The 20,627-nt window shown below is 38.4% G+C and overlaps 3 protein-coding genes across 3 annotated transcripts; 2 read left to right on the top strand and 1 right to left on the bottom strand.

Annotated features, from left to right (window-relative positions):
• The first annotated feature begins 2,452 nt into the window (after positions 1-2,452).
• LOC130746758 (H/ACA ribonucleoprotein complex non-core subunit NAF1-like) lies at positions 2,453-6,088 on the top strand. The gene is made up of 3 exons (XM_057599476.1): positions 2,453-3,187; positions 4,025-4,102; positions 4,315-6,088. Exons 1-3 carry the CDS (start codon positions 2,639-2,641, stop codon positions 5,794-5,796), a joined length of 2,109 nt encoding a protein of 702 aa, XP_057455459.1. The 5' UTR covers positions 2,453-2,638; the 3' UTR covers positions 5,797-6,088.
• A 2,474-nt stretch (positions 6,089-8,562) lies between these two features.
• On the bottom strand, positions 8,563-11,372 carry LOC130746757 (protein ULTRAPETALA 1-like). Its single transcript, XM_057599475.1, has 3 exons — positions 10,848-11,372; positions 9,172-9,481; positions 8,563-8,900 (listed from the first exon to the last, which is right to left on the bottom strand). Exons 1-3 carry the CDS (start codon positions 11,119-11,121, stop codon positions 8,723-8,725), a joined length of 762 nt encoding a protein of 253 aa, XP_057455458.1. The 5' UTR covers positions 11,122-11,372; the 3' UTR covers positions 8,563-8,722.
• A 5,467-nt stretch (positions 11,373-16,839) lies between these two features.
• LOC130744902 (uncharacterized) lies at positions 16,840-17,879 on the top strand. Its single transcript, XM_057597062.1, has one exon. The coding sequence runs from the start codon at positions 16,840-16,842 to the stop codon at positions 17,755-17,757; it is 918 nt and encodes a 305-aa protein (XP_057453045.1). The 3' UTR covers positions 17,758-17,879.
• Positions 17,880-20,627: the final 2,748 nt, after the last annotated feature.

The raw sequence follows: 20,627 nt of genomic DNA, 5'->3' as shown, positions 1-20,627 counted from the left end.
TGACATGAAACAATCTAATATAAATAATATCTAAAAAGTGAAAAACAACACTAAATGTCATGTCATGACGCTTAGAACTTAGATTTCTCCAACATGCCAAATAACTATGTATAAACATGTAACAAATAACTACGAACAAATACTCTAAGTTCAAATATGACAAATAACTACAAATACTTAAGTCTCAAAGTTTCAAAAAGTCATCACTCCGACACTAGCACTCCAAGTATGAGTAAAATTATAAAAATTATTATTATATGTATGGATTCTGGGTTGGGTTGGATAGATTTGAACTGAATCCGAAATCCGATCCGAACTTGGTTGGTTTGTAGTAAAATCTATCCGACTAACCTGATTGCCCGATCCAACCCGCATTTTTTCTATTGGATCGGATTGGGTTGGGCGGGTTCATTGGATTTACCCGGCCCATGTTCACCCCTAAGAAAATGTGCCATTGTCTTAAGACAAAACAAAAGAGGGAGGATTTTTTTTTCAACAATGATATATACACACCTCATTTTCTAAACACTTTATTTTCACTCATTTTTATTTCTATCTCTCTCCTCTTATCATCTATCACATCTCATATTTTCTTTCTCTTACTTTCTCTTTTCTTTCTGTCTCTCTCATCTCCACCTCTCTTCACCTCATATTAGAGGTGTGAACATAACATTATTCGTTAAATTGTATCTAACACTTTTTGTAAATTTTGTAGTTTTGAACAGAGTATCTAGGCTACTTAAATTGAAAAGTCACATAAGATTTATAATAGTTCACCTTAAGACTTGGGGCTACTTATAGTCTCTGGTTGCCACAAAGTGTATCCATTAACTTCAAAAAAGTATTCTATAGAATTCTCTTCTTACAAGTAGTCTTTTACCAAGTCTCTTCATACTCAACAATCTTCACAAAAGCAAAGTGATTTCTACTAAGTTTTTCCTTGAGATAGGTAGTAGACTATGTAAGCTATATGAAACTCTTGTGTTTTTTACTAAGTATTTTTGCACAAATACTACACATGGGCTTAACAAATATTGTAAGTAAGAATGAAACACTTAAGTATGTGTGCGTACCCGTTGACACTAGTGTTAACAGATGTCAGCATTTACTCCGAGATAAAAAGTGAATGAAGCTCACTTGGTGGATCGAAATGAATATGCTTTTATGTTAATTCAACCAGTACTCAAACACACACTTAGAGATTGCTTGCTTGTGTGAATGCTTAGAATGAGTCGCTAATCATCAAACTTTTTTTTATCACCGCCACCAGGTAGCATCCACCACCACATGACACCCACCACCGCCACCACCACACTATCTTTCACTACCACTACCACCACCACTTTCACCTAATACCCTCCATCAGCACCATCGTTGTTGCTAATAGATAACATCCACCATTACCATCACCATTGCCCTGCCACGACAATTGTCATCACTGCTATATAACATCCACCACCACAATTACCAAGTAACATCAACCACCACTATCATTGTATATTTAGTATCCTATACAACCAACGATGCTTGGTACCTAGTATCCTATACAACAACCACCCAACCTTTTTTATAGGTTGATATTGGCATGCTCTACCATGACCACTTCCCTCATCCACTTCGCGCGTTATATTTACCAAGCGGAATTAATGTTTGTAGAAGATGTCTTAAATGGTGGTGACTTTCATTTTTTCTTTTAGAGGCAAATGTTAGTTATCAGCAAATTAATATAAATTATCCCTTCTCAGAGTTCGAACCTTGACCTTTCACCTACAATTACCATTAGCTCAACTTTGTGAGCTACCCATCCCCCTGGTGGTGACTTTTGTGAATTTACAAATTTGACAACTATTTTATTTAAAAGTAAAAATCATAAAAATTTCAACTAGATTTATATAACTATAAACTAGTTTCATTTTTAAAGATTTTGAAACATAAAACAAAAAACCACCCCGAACGTGTCTTAAATAATTTTCCTCTTCACGTCGACCATCTGATTTCCTTACCGATTTTGATATATTCACACAGAACTTTCCCTTACATTACAGTTTCACCAACTCTTTTCATTTTATCTCTCTTTTCTTTATGTTTCACATCACATACTATATCTCTCACCTCTCCATATGGGTGTGGGTGGAATTGGTGTCAATCCAACTTTATTTTTTCTATATAATTCTACCCAAAGTAGTATAAGAGAATTAAGTGAGTTGACGTAGTGGTTTAGTACTTCGTCTCTTAAATGTGGTAGGGGCCTCGATTTTAATCAACTCTTGCGAATTGACAAAACTCTTAACTCTTATCATATTCTTACGATTTAGTGTGCGGCGAAGAATTAAACTTACAACTATTGATTATTGATTGTAGAGACACTACAGTTAATTAACACTAAAAAAGTAGTACTACAAAACGACAATACAGCAAAACGACAGGAATTTGAAATTGCAAAGGATTTTGCCTGAATAAAACGTAAAACCCTCCTCTGCGCGCAGCTAGGGTTTAAGGATCGAAAACAGTTTCCAAAAAAACCGAAATCGTGGTTGGTCACTGATATGGAAATCATGGTCTCCTTCATACTATTAATTTCACCTTTCTTTCTTCTTCTTCTTCTTCCAAACCCTAATTTCCCACCCACACCCTCGACATGGGTGACCTCGAAGAAGACCCTCTTCTTCTCAACGACATTGCCCTCGCCGATTCCTTCATCAATTTCGATTACGCCCCCGACCCTGTGCCCGATTCGAATGGCACCGGGTCCGGGTCGACGGAAATGGGTTGTGCCGGCGGTGGTGGTGGTTGTGGTGGCATTGAGGAAGCCATTGAGAAAATCAGCTTGGTTGGAAGTACTGAGTGTGAGGGGAATGGAAGTGGTGAGGTTAGGGTTGAGACTGAGAATGAGACTGAGGGTGAGGAAGTAGCTGATGTTGAGAGTAAGAGTTTGGTATCTGAGAATGCTGCTACAACGTCGTCTTTAACTTCCTCTGTAACCAGCTCAGGGAGTGATAGTGATGAGAAAGGTGAAGTTGAAGAAGGTGAGATTGTAGATTCTGATGCCTATGATGATAATGATGAGGAGGAGGAGGAGGAGGAGGATGATGATGATAGCGAAGAAGGTTCTGAGGAGACGGCTAGTAGGGGCGTCCTCGATGATGCTGGAAGACCCGTTATGTCAAAAAACGACGACGAGCTTGAGGTGTTGCTGAGTTTGTTTTTCATTTGATAATGCTGCATTGGAAATTATATCATTTATTTTGAAAATATTTTGTACTGAATTGTTTAGGCCTAGTTTGGATTAGTTTCTAGATCATGTGAGCTTTTCAATTGGTATAAGTGTTTGGTTCATGGAGAAGGTAGACAATGTGGTTTCCGAAAAATTGAGGTGCAGAAGTTGATTTCAAATGTGAGAAGCTATTAATTTTTTTTTAAAGAATGTACAAGATATCATCAGATCATAGTCATTATAGTATCATTTCAACTTTTCTTTTTCTTCAAGTGCTTATTGAAAAGTCTATTCAAATTGGCTCTAAGGTAATGTAGGTGATAGAAGCACTATTATGAATGATCTGATTATATTAGTCTCAATTTTGACTCATAACTTGATAGATGCCACTGGTATGGGCTCTTTTGGAGATAAACCCGGTAATGCACTTGGTGGGTTTGAATCCTGCGGTTTTACTCCTCAAGATGTTTATTTAAGTTTCATCTGTTGTGACGGATAATTGTGAGCCCGATTATACTCCCTGGTTAAAACCTGACCTTTCATCTGTTTAGTTGAGTCTTTATGGACATGGTCTTTGGCTTTTAAGCTTTATTAAGAATATTGAAGAAAGTTAGAACATAAAGAATTCATAAAACATTGTCACTGAATGGTGTGTTTTATTCAATGTATTATTTCAATTTTCAAACTAGCATGACTAACTTGAAGGCCTTGCTGTGTGCCTCTGTTTATTTATTTGTTAATATTTTGTAAACGGGTGTTGTTTAATTTTATTTTGCTTATGGGCTTTTCTTTTGGTTGTAAACTTTGCAGGTTTTACCTTGGGTTCCTCCTGTGAATGTGACCTTAGGACCACACCATCAAATGCTGCCAGTGGGAGTTGTCATGTCGGTAAGCTGACAGAAACTTCATTGCTGATAAGAGAAGTAAAATAGGCATTCTAGTTCAAGCTATGTTGGTTGCAAGTTTTAGTTTCTTTAGCTTGCATGTTGACCCCTTGTCTGTTGGTTTGTTACCTTAACTTTATAATATAACAAGGAAATAGACTAGAAGGGATGCCAATTTCTGTTGTAATTAACTGAATCAACTAACTCTTTTTACAGATTCTTGGTGCTCAAGTCATTGTGGAAGGGGTGGAGAAGCATGACCCTCTTAATGAGGGCTCCATTCTCTGGATGACTGAAAGCCGAAGACCACTGGGATTCATAGAGGAGATCTTTGGACCAGTAGAACATCCTTATTATATTGTGAGATACAATTCTGAGAATGAAGTCCCTGAAGGTATCCGTGGGGGAACTTTAATCTCTTTTGTTCCAGAATTTGCCAATCATGTGCTTCGTGATGAGGAACTTTACAAGAAAGGATACGATGAAGAGGCTTCTGATGACTCAGAATTTTCAGATGATGGGAAAGAGGCCGAGTACAAGAGAATGCAGACAATGGCAAAGAGAGGCATACAAGATCAAAATCCTGGGAAGAGGAAAAACAACAGAAATGAAGTTCCATCAAGAAATGCTTTCGTCCCTACATTACCTGTTGCACCTGCCACATCATTACCTGACCATGGTCATTATTCATCTATTCCAGGACCCGGAGGGCAAGGCCATTTTAGCGCATCTAATGTAAATCCTCCTTATCCTCCAAATGTAGGTCCTAACTTAACTACAAGTGGAGTGGGGACAAGTGGGACAGCACTTCCACAACAGTTTGCAGTGCCTCCTAATGGATTTCCTACAAATGATGTATCATGGTACCAAGGAAATACTCAAAATTTTCATCAGTTCCCCGCACCAGGAATTCCATTTCAACAGCAGCTAAATTCCGTCCATGGGTACCCAAATAATACTCAGATTTCTCATCAGGTTCCAGTACCAGGTATTCCATTTCAACAGCAGTTAAATCCCGTCCATGGGTACCCAGATAATACTCAGATTTCTCATCAGGTTCCCGTAGCAGGAGTTCCATTTCAACAGCAATTAAATCCCATCCATGGTTACCAAGGTAATACTCAGATTTCCCATCAGGTTCCTGTACAAGGAGTTCCATTTCAACAGCAGTTAAATCCTGTCCAAGGGTACCGAGATAATTCTCAAATTTCTCATCAGTTCCCAGCACCACCAGGAGTTCCATTTCAACAGCAGTTTAATCCTGTCCACGGGTACCCAGATAGTACTCAAATTTCTCAACAGCTTCCCGTACCAGGTTTTCCATTTCAGCAGCAGTTAAATCCAGTTCATGGGTACCCAAACAATACTCAAATTTCTCATCAATTTCCCGTACAAGGAACTCTATTTCAACAGCAGTCAAATCCCGTCAATGGGTTTCCTCCAGCAACTACATTTCCTGGAGCACAGCCCAACATGTTTGCACAACCCATGTATGCTCAGAGGCCTGTGAATCAAAACCAAATCACACCTGGGTTGAGCACACCTTTCCCGCAGGATCAATCACCTATTAATATGCATTCTAGTTTTATTTCAGGCAATCAGCATGCTCCCCATCAATTTAATCCTGGTCCATCTGCTAATTATCGGCGAAAAAAATATAACCGACCGGGTAAGAGAGGTTGGCGACCAGGTAAGTGAAGGTTAACATGCACTCTTAGTGCATATTGATATAATTTCTTTGGTCGGGATATTTTGGATGAGAAGCACTGTGTGCTTCCCTTTTTTGTAATTTCTGGGATTAAGAGGAATTCTTAAACATACCGTCGTCTTAGTTAGAACTTGACTTGTATAGTCTGCTACCAACTTTTTTGCTCCTTTGAGTTGTACATGATTGGCACAAACTATGCCAAGTTTGATTTAGGCCTACTTCTCCTAAGTGGGTTTCTTGTTAGCTTAATTATTGGGGAAACAAACTCATCAAGTGGTGTTTGGAAATTATTCTACAATGGATTTTAATATCAAAATCGCTTTTTAAGAGACGACTTTTGTGAGTAGTTTCTGAATGTTGGTTTTGAAACAAAGGAGAAATTTGGTCCAAATATGCTCCAAGTAGCTTGATAGCGACACAAGTGAGAAGTTCCTCAGCATCACTTATTGTTTTTGAAACCAACGCTTATTGTTATGGTCCATGGAGGCTTAAAATAACCTCCAAAAAAACTGTTTGACGTAGTTACTGTGCATTTTACACACCCGCGAAACAAAAACACACTGCGTTTTATACTTTAGGTTATGATTTATTCACATTCTCACATTATTTTCACTTTCACTATCTATCTTTTTTTTTTCAATCATATTACTCACCAAATTTTTTACTTTCTCTCTTTTTTTTATATCTATTTCTACTCTAGACTATATTTACACTTTATTTAAGAGTGTGAACAAAATTTAAGTCTTATGCCGCCAATCGTGTGGTATCAAATGAGACTTCCCTTCATCTGCTCTATTATGCTGATTGTTGGAAGTCTTTCAACGTCAAGTATTGCGAAATGAGCAAGAAGTGTCCCCAAACTCACAAATGGTAAGTTTAAGTGTTAGATTGACTTATCAATTATTTTCTTTGTTCCACAAAAAATGTTGCTTTAGTCTCTCTCTTCATATTTTTTAAAATGTTTGTTGTTTTATAAAATCAAGACATCTTTTTTACAAACTTTCACTTGTGCCCTATCTGTCGCAACCGGGACGACCCATAAAAGTTTGAAATCAGAAGAGTCGCCACCAATTTATTTAGGGAAATTGGAACCCTAAAAAATTAAAGAAAGCTGGTATGCGTATGCGACATAGTTCTCGGTTTGGGAGTTATTTACGTGTAAGGAATGTATTAGCAACTCACGACTTCCGTAAAAACGGTTACCTCTAATTAATTGTGCAAAACTCAATAACTTTAAAAATGTTTATCTTACCCCAGAGAATATTTTATTTTTTAGCATTTTATGACTTGATAATTAGATAAGAGAAGGAAAATATTGTTTTTTATTTTGGAGTGTCTGTCTGGAATTAAATCTTAGCCATTTAGTAGTTGTACATGGTCCTAGTAAAACTAAATGAGGGTATTTTAGTAATATTATATTATCAATAATTGTTATCTTACTAAAATCTTAAACAATTTTGGTGAAACGAATGGAGTAATCAACAAAGTATTCAGGTTTGATTAGAAAATTTTATTTGATTTTATCTTATAGTTAAGCGTTTATGCAAATATTTGAAAGAATTTATATATATTAGCTTAAGGGATAAACTCTTATGTGTATATTTAGTTTGACTTAAGTGTAAGTGCAAATGTAATTTCGCGCATCTTTTAATACTAATAGAAAAGTAAGAATTTGTTACGTTAAATTTAGCTTAGTTGGGAAGAAAATTTTCATCACGTCAAGTACAACATAGATACATGTTGAGTTGGAAAGTGGTAACTTGGACCGAGTGAGCCATCATCCCCATGCTCCTATCATTCGTGAAATTATCCAGCTCATGGCAAGAACCTGGCACGTGATGGTTAGCTGGTTGCATAGAGATGGCAACGCAGCTGCTGGCTCTCTAAACAGGGATATAACCTTGCTTCCCCGGGGATCCAAGATGTTCATCATCCGGAGAGTGAGCTCCTACTCATTCTTCTCAAAGATTCTCTAGCGGTGCCGTAGTTTTGTTGTTTTTTCTTTGTCATTTTCCGATGTAACAAAAAAAAAAATACATGTTGAGTTCAACCAAAATAAATTATATACCTAGCCCACGTTAGGCTCTTAACTTATGAACTCACTTTTGGCTTACTTTAATAAATCTCTTAACTTATAAAACCTAGCAACTAACCAGCGTGTTTTAAAAGTAACTAATGTTGGAAATTTATATGATAAACACGCCAATCAATCTGATTGAGTGTCTAGAAATCCTTGACAACCATCAAACACATGATTATGGTACGTGAAATGAAGTTTGTATTTACACCAATATGAAAATTATAAGCTACTATGAACAACTTTTCAAGTATAAGCTATACGGTATTCACATAAACTCTTTCAAATATTTACACAAACATTTAACTATAAAGTAATTTAAATAAACTCTTTTATTAGAACCCTGAAAATTTCAGTTTCCTTTATTTACCATGTTCATGCATGTTTGAAAATTATTCTACAATTAATTTCAAAGTGTAGAGAGAAGCTTATGTGAATAACTTTCAAGTGTCATCATTAATTCCCAAAAAATAGAAGGTGGTCCAACATGCTAACTAAGGAAGGATTAGCATTTTCTTTTGTAACAAATTTTTCCTCATAAGATATACAAATAAAAGATTTGATCCTTTACTACCTTCAAAGAATTTATGCATAGATAAAAGTCATTAAACTACTATATCTATTGATGAATCATCTTAATTAGTTAGAGAATGCAATATTAAATTCTAAAAAAGTTACGTTAACAAAGCAGAAAAGAAACACATATCATTAATTTGGAACTAATAAGTAATAATCCAGCCAGTGAGAACATTGAATGCTAAACTAGGACTGGTAAGTAATTCAGTCCAGACGAAGATAAAGGGTACCAAAAATCAGAAAAGAGGAAACAAGATCTGAGCTCAAGCATTGGCATTATTCCTTGTATAGTCAGTGCAAGTCTGGCAAGTGCAGTCTGAAAATCTGCAAATGTCACAGCCAAAGCACACACAAGAAGTGCATCCTTTGCATGCAGGAGAACCAGTGCATCCCCTGTAAACTCTGCGACTTGCTCTCTCTTCTTCAACATCACATGTAATTCTGAAACTCAGTTAACAGTTACTAGTTACTACTAATTTTTTTCTTCATGAAATGCATTACAAAGTCAACGTAAGTATTAGGGATAAAAAATATAGATAATTTGGTGTGTGTTTGGAAATCAGTTGAATGCAACATGAATAGATAAGCACTAGTCCTAAACATGGACATGGCTAATCCCATTATCCCAGCATTGAAAGCATAAGCATGTCTTACAGATTAAACTGTTAGGTGTTAGCTCAATGTGAATTGCAATACAAGAGAGTGAACATACTTGTCATACGGAAGATCAGAACATTTCCAATTTGGATCAGCCAAAGCATCATGGTGAAGGCGGCATTCCTCTTTAGTTCTGAGGCGAAACCGGCGCTCTTTGTTACATCTAGTACAGCGAATGAACTCATCACGGTGGCAAGCACGTCCAGACCCATGTGCTGTTCTTAATGCTTGATTGTAGTATTTGAGCAGCACTGTTTTATACAATGGAACCTTCTCACCATTGACTATTACCCAGACATTGTTCTTCCATTTCCTGGCTGTCTCTCTTCCAGAGTGTTTCTCAAAAGCAGCAGGGGTCAACTTGCCTAACAGTAAAACACCATTATGCAAATAAGGTAATTAAGAAAGAAATTCTGGAACTAAGAAAAGAACACTGTTACAAGGGTGCAGCATTTTGATTCAGAACTAAACAAATGTTAAAAAATAACTTAAAAACAAAATTTTCGTCATGCTTGCATAAAAGCAAAGCAAAAGTACAGAGAATAATACTAGTACAATAGACAGATGAAGAGAAAAAGGGGATCATTTAGCCACCACCTTTGTCTGCCACGTTAAACAATTAGAGATATAAGACAAATAACTTGTACTCCTAGCCTCAATTCCACCATAGGGATCAATAAATATTTCTTTCACTGATAATAAAATTCAGAATAAGTATGCACAAACCATCATGCAGTCTCTTCCCTGAAGGCTGATCAGTCAGGTAATAATCACATTCAATCACAATGACATGCTAAAATAACACCACAAAAATTCATTTTCTATGTCAGTATTTCATGTAAAACTGTTGAATCAATTATTCAAGTTCTCATGAGGAACAATGATATATCAAGCAACAGAGTGGAAACCAAGATTCCCAAAACAATGTAACTGCTTCCTGTTTATATAATCACGCATTAGCCAAGATACTAAGCTTTCATTGCCTGAATATAAAATCTTGACTACATTGCTGAGGTAAAAACAACTCAGATAATGTAGACCCAAAAAAGTTTATGATGAAAACTATGAATATCCATTGTGCAGTACATTTAAGTAAAAGATAGAAAGTTTAAGCCCTGCCTGACGGTAAAAGGGCAATGGATTCACCCCCCAAAAAAACTGTTCATGAGTGGGGGAGTATATATTTATGGCCTCCAATGAGACATAAAAAACACTTCAAACATCAAAACAACTTTCACTAGGAAAAATCAAAACATACTTTAACTATGAACTTAGAGAGAAAAGAGAAGAGATGACTTGCACAACAGAAATACTATTTGCTGGGAAGAAATTGTCATCAAGGGTAAAAAGAAAAGAATATATAATATATAACAACAAAAAGTGAGAAATTCCCTAACATCTTAGTAGGACAAATTACATGTTTGGACACACTGTGAAAAGTCACAATAAAGCCAAAATCACTGTGGAGAACAGCATTCCTTAGCTTCAGCAACTTTCCACCACGATTTCAGTTGTATACAAACATGCACAGATTTTTAATGCGAAAAAACATTTTTTCTTGCACAATAACAACCACTACAGAAGCACTCAAGGTATCAACTCAGAGCAGATAAAAACAACCCTACAATGAACTGATCAAAGTCAAAGGACTCAACCTGATCAACATGTACATAAATAGAGACCCCATTTTCAGGAGATAAGAGATTGAGAGAGAGAGAGAGAGAGAGAAACCTTCTTGGCAACCAGGGGTGCATTCACAAGAGATTTCAAGGTATCCATTAACAAAAACCCTAAGCCTTCCAACAGCATCACCATACCTATGGCTGGTACATCCACACGTTACCTCCACATAATCTCCACCAACTTGCTTCACCCCACTCACCTCCTTCAACTCATCATCACTGAACATCATCGTCATAGTCGTCAACCCATTTTCATTTTCCACCGCATTCGCCATTTTCTCTCCAAAAAGACTCTGTTTTTGGCAACAGGGTTTGGTGGGCATGTGTTGAAGGAAAATCAGAAAAAGGGTTGTGTATGCGGCGAAAGATCACGAAAGGAAAACAAGTACAGAAAGGTAGAAAAACACCTAGAGGAGAAGAATCAAAGGGGAAGAACAGAAGAGAAGAGAAAAACAAAAGTGCACGCTTCTCTTCTCCCAATGGAGTACGAGAGATCTGGCAATGGCATAGTGAGAGAGCGTTGAAGTAGTAATAAAAGGAGAGAGTGGGATTTGATGTGTGTTGATGAGGTTGGTTGAATTTAGCTGGCTAAATAAGGCCATGTTTGGTTCCCGTTTGGTATAAACGCAAATGTAATTTCAAATATCTCCAAATATTTATGATTTGATTCTAATAATTTAATGTGAATCGAAGATGTAGAATGAGTTCAATAGAAATCCAAACACGCGAATAGTGAAATAGTGTGATGTTGAGTGGGTAAGGGTCTATTTGCATGATATGACAGTAGAGAGTGATGGGTTGCTTTGGGGTGAGGGCTTTTTGTTTATAGGAGGTCCCTCTCAGAGAGAGGTGCCGAGGTTTTCGATTGCTGTTGTTCTATTTTTCTTTAATTTAAATGGAACTTGCATTATTCTAGTATTCTTGGGGAGGAGTGCTCTGATTTTCTAATTTCTGATTTAATACAGAACCAAATTGAATTCGATTTGATTGGTGTGGGTATATATACCACTTGGTTCACAAATCCAACTCTAATACTAATGTATTTTCATTAGGTGTGCATTTAAATTCTTATTGAATTCAACATACTTGTTGAAATAAAAAAATAAAAAAAAGTGCATGTTGAACTATTAGTTAGTGCCAAGTATGTGAAATCACGCGTTTACTCTAATGCTAAAATAAACATGAGTTGGACTATTGAGAATTGTGGTTGCTATTGATTATTGATTATACTATTCATGTAGATCTATCTACATGTTTGGGTATATGTTACAGCTTTCAATATGCATTACGTACATTCATTAATTTTTGTCCTTGTGTTTCCCAAGGGGTATGAACCATGAATATGAAAGTCTATTACTCCATGAATCTTACCTATCTTGAATACTTTGACCGCAAAATACGTCTTAAATCAACTTCAGAGTAATTATAAATATTCCAATGTTGTTTGGATTGTATAACTAGTATTCTCTGTTACTGCAGCCGCACATCGCTGATCATGGCGATTATATATGGTATGGTATTATGTCGAAGAATCTTAACAAGATATGAGGAGAATTGATTCTACCCCACATGAATAGGAGGTGGATGAGAAGACTTGTCAATTTGTTTGAAGCACAAAACTTATATTCTGGAATTTGTTTATTCTTCATTGGTGATCTTGTTCCAAACAAATGCCTGGTTGGTACTTGATCAAAATATATGGCAGGCTAGTTTATCAAAAGAATATACATTGCATTTAATCAGTATATGAAAATCTTCCCAAGAAAAAGGGGAGGAACAAAAAACTATTGATATTTGCTCTAGTGGTGTGGACTGTGGAGTGTATTGTCTAAAGTAATGCTTTTTAAGTTCTGAATTTATTGCAAATTCATATAGTTGCTGCTTTAATTTGTGAGCCATAATCTTTTTGTTGGATTTTAATTTTAATATAACCCCTTTCTCACCCACTATTCCTTATAAATGCACACCATGATAGTTACCCCAACCCAATATACAAATCATGTTAATTATGTGTTATTGCATTTGGATGAATGGTGAACTTATAAGCCTAGGCATGCACATTAAGCCAGAAACTGTGAAGGGAGCTTAAATAGGAGAGGAAATTAAGTGGTTACAAACACATTCAATATCTGATTTGCAGCTTGATTGATACAAATACAACACTTGTTTCACTCTGCAGCTTGTTTGGCCTCAACTACAAAGTGTTGGAGATTTATTCCAGAGATACCTTCAAAAAAAGGGACTAATGCAGTAATGCAGTAAACGGAGTAATTGTTAGTGTAACACTTGAGTTCTCAACTATGCACTGGTTTGCCGGTGAAATTGGGGCCCCTTCAGTAGTAAGGTTGCATGCACTTTTGTTGCAAAAAAGTAGAGGATATGTATTGATTCGGTTGTCACTTTCTCCTGCAATATTATTGTGAATAGACTACTACACTACAGTACAAACAGAAAAGGCAAACTAGCCTTTTTATACTGTGCCATGCCATTGTGGCCATGGTCTTAAAGCCACCAAACACCTTGCCTCCAACAATTATGCACAAACCCAACTACTATTTTCCAGTAACTGCACTCCAGTTATATAATATAATTTTTGTAACTAAAAATTGACATGTGTGGTGAGTTGAATTCTTTTCTCCTCCACCGAATCCAATGAGGAATTGAGCATGCTGAACGAGTTGAAGGTGAAGAAGGCAGTTGTGCGAGCAACATTAAGCAGTATTTACACCTACAAACCTCATTTTCCCCCTCTATATATTTTTATCTTTTTATCATTATATATCATATCTATCATTTATCTTTACTTCTGTCTAATTTAAAATAGTGTATACCCAACACTATTGTTAGCCAATGAGCTTTGATTTGCTGACCACTATACAATCAGAAGCGGACCTTTGTGAGGACATAGGGGAGCCGCAGCTCCCCCAATATATCTGAAAAAATATCTTTGGTACATATCAATTAACACAATATAATATATATAATTGATTATTGAAATAATATCTTAATATAGGTAATAGGTGCTTGATAAAGTTGAGCTAGAAATGTATGATGAAAGCTTAATTTACCTGACATGACAATCTTTAACAAAATAAAAAAACAATATTTTTTGAAGAAAATTAAAAGTTACTTTACTCTTAAATTTCTCAATTTCATCTCCCTGCACCTTGACATTCACGACAAGTCTCTAAATTTCACTCTTTGTAGACTTTTCTTCTATAGTTTAGCGAGTTTAAATGAAGATTGTGTACTGTGGCACTTTAAGTTTTTGTTGGTTTAAATCAATGTTATGTCTCTTTTTAATTAGATGTGGGTGTAGTTAATAAATAAGAATTTGTCACTCATTATCATTGTGTGTTGCCGTATTGGTTTATGAATCAAAACACTGGCATATTTAAACAAAAAATACATTTTTGTGTACTAAATGACTCTCACACTTTTAACTCAATTTTTCATAAACTAATTTTTTCATATATAAAAAATTGAAATTATAAGTTCAATAATATTTAGCCCCTCCAAGACTTTTGTTGAAGTTCCGCCACTGTATACAATATTGACACCTCTAAATACACATCTATTTTTCTCATTATCTCTTATTTTATTTTATTTTTGAAACAAAATAAATTTGAATAAATTAGATGTGCTTGATAGTAAATGACAGAACATGCAGAGCAAACAGAGTTCACCAAACCAAACATCAATAAGACTTCAACTCTCAAACAATGTCACTTCTATATATTTGCCTACACGTCTCTTTGGTCGACACCTGCCACATCTACCTAATGCCAATATAGGACAGCCTATATACTTTAAAAATTGATAATAATTGTTAGAACTTGTTGCTCTCCAATTGGATAGCTAACACAAGAATCCCTCAGAATTTTTCATAACTGCAGCAAGCACATATGATAGCACAGCATAGCACAGTATTACTCATTTTCATTTCTTGTGTTGTATTTTCTTTAAGGTGTTTGCTAGAATACCTCAACACTTAATTGTAGTATGATATAAGATGTGACGTGGACCAATAACATTTAAGTGAGTGTATCTTTTTTTTATCATATATGTTTTTAAATGAATAAAAAATTCAAATACACTATCAAATGTCGGTTTCCTATTGGTACACGTCAAATCACGTCAGTCATGTACCATACAATGAGGGTATGGTAGAATTCACTTAATTCTCATAACCAGTTTTACAAGAAGAAAAAGAAAAAAGTGGGAATCGATCTAGGGATTTAGCCGACCACCACATTCAAGTAGAATCGATTTTAGTTTTAAGAAGCTACACTTGGTGTAGCTTTTAAGATATGTAATTAATTTTAAATTAAGAAAATAAAATCCTAACATACCCTAAGTATATTATTGATTTATAAGGAATTCAACACCAACCCACTTTTAAGTCGATATCATAAAATCTCATTTCACTGTATTTGGATATTTACTTTCCTACCCGAAATGGGAAATAATCTTAAAATTTAAGAAAAATTCAAATGTTACGTTTAAAAGTTAAGGATTGCTCTATCATTTATAAATGAAATCTATGTCATATTTCTATTCAATGTTCTCTACCACACCTCGTCACGTTTAAAGCTAAATATTTGAAGCGTGGAATTTGAAGGACTTTACATTTGTGGGATGGCTCAAATATCGTCTCCACCAATAAATGAATCTAGGATAGACTTTAATATCATATTACTATATTAGAATTTGAGAGATCTAACTCAACCCAAAAGTTAACTCAGGAATTAAGGGTTTTTCCACCCTTTATAAATGTTATTTATGTCATATTTCTAATTAATGTGAGTCTTATAACAAATAACCAAATATCAAAGGTTTTAATTGCATTTGTTGTCACAATTCACTGCGTCGTGGAAGTGCAGATAAATCCGAAGTAGTGGGCTGCAATTGCAGCACAATATCGATGTAATGACTCCAAAAACACTTTACCTGCGGCCATAACTACATTTGCACCACAATTTAAAACCCCGCAAAGATCCACTAAGTTGCATGCTACTGGGCCACTACCAATGCACCATCCAAGCGACCATTTGCATACCAAGCAGATGATGATATGTTGGATGACTGCTTTGCTGCAATATTGACAAAGGCAGAAGCTGACAATGCCAAAATGAGATCAAAATCTTGTCAGGTTGCCTCTCTGTGCGACAATTGATGATGATGGTTGAATCCACATAACAAAGATGAAAAAAAAATAGAAATAAGTAATATGATAAGTAGGTAATGTAAAAAGAGATTAAAAAAATAGTGAAAATGAGATTTAAGAAAAAAAATGGTCTAAAATGAATCATTACTCAACAAAAATGGATGAAACTGATAGAATAGGAATTATTCTCCTGTAATTAAGCTAATTGTTCTCCTATAATTAGGTTAATTCGTCTCATGTATTTATGAGTTGACTTATGTTATGTATATTTATACCTATTCCAATGAATGAGAAAATCACCCATTGAATTTACCCTATCATCTTACATGGTATCAGTAATCTATCTGATTCAGACCTAGCCTTTCTCTGTCGTGCCCTTTTCTAATTTTGCACCGCCTCACGCATAAAGGCCACCGTGCCGTCGCCGCGTACCGTCGCCGCCGCGCTTGCTTCCGCACCCTTGCCTTCTCACTGTCGCTGCATCCCTTTACAGCCGCAACCACCCTCTCCACTCTCCCTTCTACTCTCTGTCTGTTTCAGACCCGCACGCACCTCCTCCTCCTACAGCATCGCCGCGCCGTTCTCAACGCTGCCAGGGCCGCCGCCAGCACCGCTCGCCGCCGCCAGCACCGCTCGCCGCCGCCAGCACTGCCCAGATCCACCTCCTTTCTCTCGGATCTCCAACCCGAGCACGCACAGCTTGGATCTGTTCTTCCTCCGTGACAGCAAAGTCACGTGCAAGCCAGCCCCGGTTCACTTTCTCACCTGGTTCAACCAAACCGTTTTTTTTTTCCTCCGGTTCGCCCAGACCAAACCTAAAAAAAAAAAAAAAAAACCCTATTTTCCTTTACTCTCGGCCATACTCCTCACCGTCATGTCTTCTCAAGCCTCCTCGGACAACACACCTGTGACCGTCACCCCTCCTACGACAATCACCCCGGTGGCCCCGCCGGCCAAACCTGATTTTCACCCGGCGCTTACTGTTACGAACATTAGGAATCACATTCCTATTGTGCTTGACGTGGAGACTGATCGCTATGGCACCTGGGCGGAGCTGTTCCGCATCCATGCCCGTTCTCACCGGGTTCTGCATCACATTTTCCCTGTTGCGGATAAGCTTCCTCCGCCTATTACTGACCCTACTTACGAGTTGTGGACCACTTTGGATGCCACGGTCCTTCAGTGGATTTATGCCACCATCGCTATTGACCTGATGACTACCATCATGGAGCCTGACTCCACTGCTCTCACTGCTTGGACGCGTTTGGCTGATATTTTCTGGGACAATCAGAACGCTCGTGCTGTCACCCTAGAGCAGGAGTTCTCTAATGTTCGCATGGAGGCATTTCCGACTGTCGCTGCTTACTGTCAGCGTCTGAAGATGCTTTCTGACCAGCTCCGTGATGTCGGTGCTCCTGTGAACAATCACCGTCTAGTTTTGCAGCTAATCTCCGGCCTCACTGACGCCTATAAGGGTGTTGCTACTTTGATTCGTCAGAGCAATCCGCTCCCCTCCTTTCATCAGGCTCGCTCAATGCTTACCTTGGAGGAAGCCGGTATGGCTAAGATGAAACCTGCTGAACCTCCTGCTGCATATGTTGCTACTCAGTCGCTTCCTTCTGATGCCTCTTCTCAGGGTTCTGATCGTCGGTCCTCCAACCGCTCTCGATCCCACAACTCTAAGGGTCGTGGTGGGAATCGTGGCAACGGTGGTGGATCCCGCAGTGGCACCTCTCAGGGCTCCTCTCCTCCGATGCCACCTCGGCCGCAGTACTTTCCGTACCAGCATTAGGGATGGGCCCCACCTCCATGGGCCATGCCTCCGTGCCCATACCCTACCTCTCAGTGGACTCGTCCGTCTGCTCCTCCTCAGCATCCTGGCATTCTGGGCCAGCGACCTCAGGCTTATGCTGCTTCAGCCTCACCCGTGCCGACTGACATTGCCACTGCCATGCACACCATGACACTTGCTCCTCCGGACAACACCTGGTACATGGACACTGGAGCATCATCTCATGTGGCAGCATCACAAGGTAATCTCACGTCTTATTCTAATTTGAGTCATCTTAATCAGAAACTGTATGTTGGTAGCGGACAAGGTATTCCAATTCAGGGTTCTGGACATACAACCCTTCCCACCTCTCATACACACAAGCCCTTGACCCTTTCCCATGTCTTGCACACACCTAATATTGTTAAAAACTTGATTTTTGTGCGACAACTCACCACTGATAACAATGTTTCTGTTTGTTTTGACCCATATGGCTTCTCGGTTCATGATTTTCAGACGGGGACTCCACTCATGAGATGTAATAGTCCAGGCGATCTCTACCCAGTCACTCCATCTTTTCCATTTGCTGGTCTAGCTCAGAGTCTCTAGCACAATCGTCTTGGTCATCCAAGTTCTTCTTCCTTGCAGTCTCTTCGTAGTAATAAGTTCATTAGCTTTGAGCATTTCAATTCTAGCACAGTTTGTGAGTCTTGTGTGTTTGGCAAACATGTTAGGTTGCCATTTGTGTCTTCTAATAATGTTACTGTGATGCCTTTTGACATTTTACACAGTGACTTATGGTCTTCGCCTGTTTTATCTTCTGCCGGTCATCGGTATTATGTTTTATTTTTGGATGATTTTACAGATTTCTTGTGGACTTTTCCTTTAAGTAATAAATCTCAAGTTTTTGAAATGTTCACCTCTCTGTCAAATCAAATCCGCACGCATTTTTCTCAATCTGTAAAATGCCTTCAATGTCATAATGGGCGAGAATTTGACAATAAATCTTTTCATGATTATTGTGCTACTACTGGTCTTATTTTTCGCTTCTCCTGCCCGCATACATCATCTCAAAATGGTAAGGCGGAGCGCAAAATACGCACCATTAACAACATGATTCGTACTCTTCTCGCTCATGCGTCTGTTCCTCCGTCCTTTTGGCATCATGCCCTTCAAATGGCTACCTATCTACTTAATATCATTCCTCGGAAAGCTCTATCTAATCTCTCTCCCACTCAACTTCTGTATCGTCGTGACCCGTCTTACACACATCTGCGAGTTTTTGGTTGTCTTTGTTACCCTTTAGTTCCTTCTACTACCATTAACAAATTACAACCTCGCTCCTCCCCGTGTGTCTTCCTAGGGTACCCACTTCATCACAGAGGTTATAAGTGTTTTGATTTGTCGCACAGAAGAATCATTATCTCCCGACATGTCATCTTTGATGAGACTCAGTTTCCCTTTGCCACCATGACTACCCCTCCTCCCTCCACATATGACTGCTTCTCAGATACTATACATCCCTCTTTTATTCACCAGTGGACCCATCCCTCCACCTTACCTGTGCCTAGCCCTACTCCTGCAGTCCCTTCTACCGTGACCACACCATCACCCCATACGACCTCTTCCTCATCTTCTGACTCCCTACCACCTTCTCCTTCACCGCCTTTGCCGACTCCGCCTGTACCCCCAGTCCGTACCATGGCCACTCGCAGCATGCGAGGTATATACAAACCCAGAAAGCTTTTCAACCTTTCTGTCACCATTGATGATCCCACCATCTCACCTCTTCCCAACAACCCGAAGCTAGCTCTTTCAGACCCAAATTGGAAATCTGCCATGCAGTCTGAATTTGATGCTTTAATTAGAAATAATACTTGGGATTTGGTACCTCGTCCTAGTGATGTTAATATCATTCGCTGCATGTGGATTTTTCGTCATAAGACGAAAGCTAATGGTTGTTTTGAGCGTTATAAAGCTCGTCTTGTAGGTGATGGCAAGTCACAGCTTGCAGGTGTTGATTGTGATGAGACTTTCAGTCCGGTGGTGAAACCAGCGACCATTCGCACAGTTCTCACCATTGCCCTCTCCAGGTCTTGGCCCATTCACCAGCTAGATGTTCAGAATGCCTTCCTCCATGGTGATCTACATGAGACAGTTTATATGCATCAGCCATTGGGTTTCCGTGACCGTACTCATCCTGATTATGTGTGTCGCTTGCGGAAATCTCTTTATGGGTTGAAGCAAGCGCCTCGCGCTTGGTACCAGCGTTTTGCCGATTATGTCTCCACCATTGGGTTTCAGCATAGCACCTCTGATCACTCTCTTTTCATCTACAGACGAGGCTCTGACATGGCTTACCTCCTGCTTTATGTTGATGACATCATACTCATCAGCTCTTCTCATGACCTTCGTAAATCTATCATGGCTCTTCTTGCCTCTGAGTTTGCTATGAAGGATCTGGGCCCGTTGAGCTATTTTTTGGGCATTGCAGTCACCAGACATGCAGGTGGACTTTTTCTCAGTCAGAGTACATATGCACGTGACATTATTGCTCGGGCTGGTATGACGTCGTGCAATCCTTCTGCCACTCCAGTAGACACCAAGCAGAAACTCAGTTCTTCTGCTGGTACTCCGTGTGATGATCCTACTTTATATCGGAGTCTTGCTGGGGCTTTGCAGTATCTCACATTCACCCGTCCTGACATCTCTTATGCTGTTCAGTAGGTGTGCCTTCACATGCATGCCCCCCGCACAGAGCATATGCTTGCACTGAAGCGCATCCTACGTTATGTTCAGGGCACCTTACAGTTTGGCTTGCATCTCTCTCCTTCTCCTATCGAGAAGCTTATTTCATACACCGATGTAGATTGGGGTGGATGTCCCGACAC

Source organism: Lotus japonicus, chromosome 3, assembly GCF_012489685.1.
Source record: "Lotus japonicus ecotype B-129 chromosome 3, LjGifu_v1.2".
Lineage (NCBI taxonomy): Eukaryota > Viridiplantae > Streptophyta > Magnoliopsida > Fabales > Fabaceae > Lotus > Lotus japonicus.
Note: the sequence above shows the minus strand (reverse complement) of the source record. Positions and strands in the feature narration are given on the sequence as shown.